At 47.7% G+C, this 4,283-nt stretch overlaps 1 protein-coding gene across 1 annotated transcript; it reads left to right on the top strand.

The window, feature by feature from the left end:
• The first annotated feature begins 1,384 nt into the window (after positions 1-1,384).
• Positions 1,385-4,045, top strand: IER3 (immediate early response 3). Its single transcript, XM_080996569.1, has 2 exons — positions 1,385-1,655; positions 2,727-4,045. Exons 1-2 carry the CDS (start codon positions 1,434-1,436, stop codon positions 3,051-3,053), a joined length of 549 nt encoding a protein of 182 aa, XP_080852695.1. The 5' UTR covers positions 1,385-1,433; the 3' UTR covers positions 3,054-4,045.
• Positions 4,046-4,283: the final 238 nt, after the last annotated feature.

The raw sequence follows: 4,283 nt of genomic DNA, 5'->3' as shown, positions 1-4,283 counted from the left end.
AGGATCTGTGCAGTGCTGGATTTACATATAAGCTAAATAAGCTATAGCTTAGGGCCCCACTCTCTTGGGGGCCCCCAAAAAAATTAAAGAAAAAAACTGGATGTACATTTCCAAAATATAAGATAAAAAACAAATAAAATAAAACCTATATACAGCAACAGTGTTTTGTGTTGTGTAGGCTCCTATGATGCAAGTAATGGGCCCCGTCTGCTACCTAAAATGTCACTATCACTATTAATATACTTCTTAATTGTATTTCACTATTAATATACTTGAGGGACGCGGGTGGCGCTGTGGGTTAAACCACAGAGGCTAGGGCTTGCCGATCAGAAGGTTGGTGGTTCGAATCCCTGTGACGGGGTGAGCTCCCGTTGCTCGGTCCCTGCTCCTGCCAACCTAGCAGTTCAAAAGCACGAAGTGCAAGTACAGTGGTACCTCAGGTTAAGTACTTAATTCGTTCCGGAGGTCTGTTCTTAACCTGAAGCACCACTTTAGCTAATGGGGCCTCCTGCTCCTGCTCCGCCGGAGCACGATTTCTGTTCTCATCCTGACGCAAAGTTCTTAACCTGAAGCACGATTTCTGGGTTAGCGGAGTCTGTAACCTGAAGCGTATGTAACCTGAGGTACCCCTGTAGATAAATTGGTACTGCTCTGGCGGGAAGGTAAACGGCGTTTCCATGCACTGCTCTGGTTCGCCAGAAGCGGCTTAGTCATGCTGGCCACATGACCTGGAAGCTGTACGCCGGCTCCCTTGGCCAATAAAGCGAGATGAGCGCCGCAACCTCAGAGTCGTCGGCGACTGGACCTAACGGTCAGGCGTCCCTTTACCTTTACCTATTAATATACTTCTTCTTAATCGTATTTAAGTTCAACAACTACTTTGATAAAATACATATTTTGTTATGTGCAAATGGCTTTAGATACCTATCAGGTCCATAAATTACCATACAGCCTATATTCAAAACAAAAAAAAGTGACAATTTGTTGTTGACAAAGGACAGCTGGACATATAACGGGCCCCATTACCTTCAGTAGCTTAGGGCCTCCTCAAACCTCAATCCGGCCCTGGATGTGTGAATCCATATAGGCTGCGAGCTATTAAATGAGGAAAGGGCACTGGCGCGCTTGTTTGTTTTCAGCCTATATCGCTCTGCTCTTTGCAAATTACGCAATCCTGCCCTTCCTCCCTCCGTTTTCACTCTCTCTCTCAGTTTGCGTGCCATTGCCTCACATTTCCTCCCGGGCGCTCAGCCAGCTCTGCACTTTGGAAGGTCTGGATTTTCCGGGCTGAGCTGTCCGCTGAGCATCAGGCCGCCTCGGCCAATCGGGTGGCGGCGGGGGCGTGGCCTCTGCCATTCATAAAAGCTCCTGCCCGGCTGGCGCTTTAGTCAATCTGACAAAAACTCGCTTCGCTACGCGTTCGCTCTCGCTGCATGAATACCTTGTACGGCGCGACTGCGACGATGTGCTACGCTTGCACGCCAGCTCTGCCCGCCCTTAAGATGGTCCCCGGCCCCGGCAGGCCTGAGCCCACCGGGCCCCAATACTTCACTTTCGATCCTCTCCCGGAAGCCGGCGAAAGCCCGGCTCCCAGGAACCTCTCCAAATCGAACAGGATCAAGAAGCGATCCCGGAGGGTGCTTTATCCCCGAGTGGTAAGTGAACGCACCCACGCCCAGCAGGGGAGCTCGGATTCCTGGGTTCATCTGGAAGGGGGAGGGGGTTTTCCTGAGGGGCAGAGAAACGGGACCCCTCTTAACAGCGCGATCCTATGCACATTTACTCCAGAAGTAAGCCTACTGAGTTCAGTGGGACCTTTTCCCCCAAGTAAGAGAGCGCAGGGTGGCAGCTTTGGGGGAGATCAGCAGATTCTCCCAGTCCAGGTTTCTAATAAGAAGGAAGGAGGGAAGGAAGAGGAGCTAAATAAGGTTTTGCAAGCACCCTACATTTAAAGAACACCCCCTGAGAATTCTGGGAACTTTAGTTTGCCCCTCACAGAGCTACAATTCCCAGCACACTTTTTTTAAAAACAACAACACAGTTCCCAGGATTCCCACGGGCAAAACTTTCCCTATCCTTGCATCTATCTGCAAGGTAAGGTGGCAAGCTCTTGGATTTACGTCATGCATCTGCCAGGAACGCATGAGCTTTGCCAAAAAAAGGGGGCGGGGAGTGGATGAAGGGGGAAAACCCAAAGAGCTTTGCCAGCAAGGAAGATGGCAATCCAGTCAACATGCTAAAACAGGTACAGAGGCAGGATTTGTTCACAGATAAACATCCCATGTTACCTGCTTCAACATGTTGTAGGATCCTCCCCTCCCCACTGAATCAATGGGGAGAGAGTTCCCTCTCCTCCTTAGAGTTTGGGAGCAAGGACTCTCCCTAGTGGAGCAGAGCCAAGATTTGTTTTGGGTTCCCCCCCCCCCCCGAATTTTGATCTGAGGAAGGGTGGTTGTGAATTGGTTGGTGGAGCTAAGTAACTGCATAGGTGAGATTAGGAGGGGTGTATTTTGAAAAATGCATTGCAACATGCTGACAGCAGAGGGAAATCACTGGTGAGTTTGGTGCAGGGCAGTGGGAAACAGCATTGCATTCTGGGAAAAGGGCCGCCCTGCATCTGGATTTCTAGGCCAGCTGAAAGGGATTCTGGGAAACACGCATACCTGTGAATGCGAATCTGGGATCATTCTTGTGTTTCTAACTGCCTGCTCTTCCTCTCTTTACAGGTAAAGCGCTACTATCCTGCCGAAGAGCGCAGCTACGTCAAACACCTTTTCGTTATCCTTCTCACTATCATCTTCTTCCAAGTCTACAGCGCAGAGGAAGAATTCGCTGTCTTGGACGCCTCCCAGAATGCGGAGGAAAACGTCTCTGTCTGCTCCACAGAGATGAGGGGATCCCAGGAGGAGAACCTGCTTGAGCAGCTCATCGTGGCCTCCTTTGAAATCGAAGAGGCAGCCAACAGCACCGGTTGGGACTGGGGAGATTGGGAGGCAGCCGAATCTGCCATCGACATCACTCAGTTTTTGGAGCAGAGGCCAGCTGCTTTCTGAAGACCCCCAAGGGGCGAGAACTGTGAGCGGGGAGCCCAGGCTGGAGTGCTCCCATCTGGCTTGAGAAAAAGCAGAATTCAAGCCACGAATGAGTTAAATGCCGTTTGAAACACAGCCAGCTCCTTCTGGCATTCCGGAGCAATTTTGCTCCAAACCCAGCAAGACTGACGTCAAAAGAAACTTGAACCAACACTACATTTTGAACGGAAAGGGGGAGGTTTTGTGTTTTTATTTAATGTTATTTTATTTCTGCAGCAGATCAGACATCTGGCAGGCAGAGTGAAGGATGTTAATTTAATATTTATTTAATTAATAATAATAATTATTAATAATAATATGTATAATTTAATGTGTTTAATTTAAACTGACTTAATTTAAATCTGCATGAAACTGGGAGTTTGCAAGTGAAAATGCTGGCTTACACCGTTGGGCTGAAATAAAAACACACACAACTTGTCATGTACGTCTTTCTCTGTTGTGGCCGGACATAATCGTTTTAGAGCTTAAGTGGGGAAACATTTAAAAAAATTATAACGATTAAAGTAGGGTTAGGAACATTGGAGGATGGTGCTATGGTGTTCTTAGCTGGTTTGGTGGGGAAATTATTAGTGTGACAGCTCTGAGATTACAGAAAATCAGATAGGTAACAACCCTCCCACAAGCTCTGACATTTTCTGAGGCTGATGGGGGAAAAACAAGCCACAGCAATTCTGGCTCACTGACAGAGAAGGACACAGTGAAATGGAAAAGCAAAGGCATCATAGGAGACGTGACTTAAAATTTATTCTGCTCCGGATATTAGCCAGCGGTGTTTGCTTACTGTGTAAGCATGCTCTCAAAAGCAGCGACCACTTCCACACCAACGTTTCCGAAATTGCAGTAGATTTCTTTTGTGAATTGCACTTGTGCGTGTCCACGCTATTGCAGATGAACTGTCTGAACTCTGTATGTTCTGTGAACAAAAGTGAATAAATGTTTTACATGAGACACACTTTTTTTTTTTGTCTGACTGACACTTTTGTCAAAGTGTTGTGGGAGGAGGATAGCCCAGAGGGCTAGGAGATATAATAGAAAAATAAAACAGATGACCAAAGAAGGGCTTCTGGGCTGCAATTCGGGGAGAAGAGCATTTGATAGCAGTTCCAGGTTCAATCCTCAACATCTCTGGGTAGTGTTGGGAGACATCCCTGTCTGAAACCCCAGATAACTGCTGCCAGTCCGTGTAGACAA

Source organism: Podarcis pityusensis, assembly GCF_964106645.2.
Source record: "Podarcis pityusensis genome assembly, chromosome: 2".
NCBI lineage: Eukaryota > Metazoa > Chordata > Lepidosauria > Squamata > Lacertidae > Podarcis > Podarcis pityusensis.
This window is presented reverse-complemented; position numbering and strand designations above follow the sequence as displayed.

Bases quoted from the DNA above. Each gene is read 5' to 3' on its own strand.
- IER3 (XM_080996569.1), top strand. From the start codon at position 1,434: ATGAATACCTTGTACGGCGCGACTGCGACGATGTGCTACGCTTGCACG. The intron at 1,656-2,726 runs GTAAGTGAACGC...CTCTCTTTACAG, and splicing joins GGGTGCTTTATCCCCGAGTG to GTAAAGCGCTACTATCCTGC.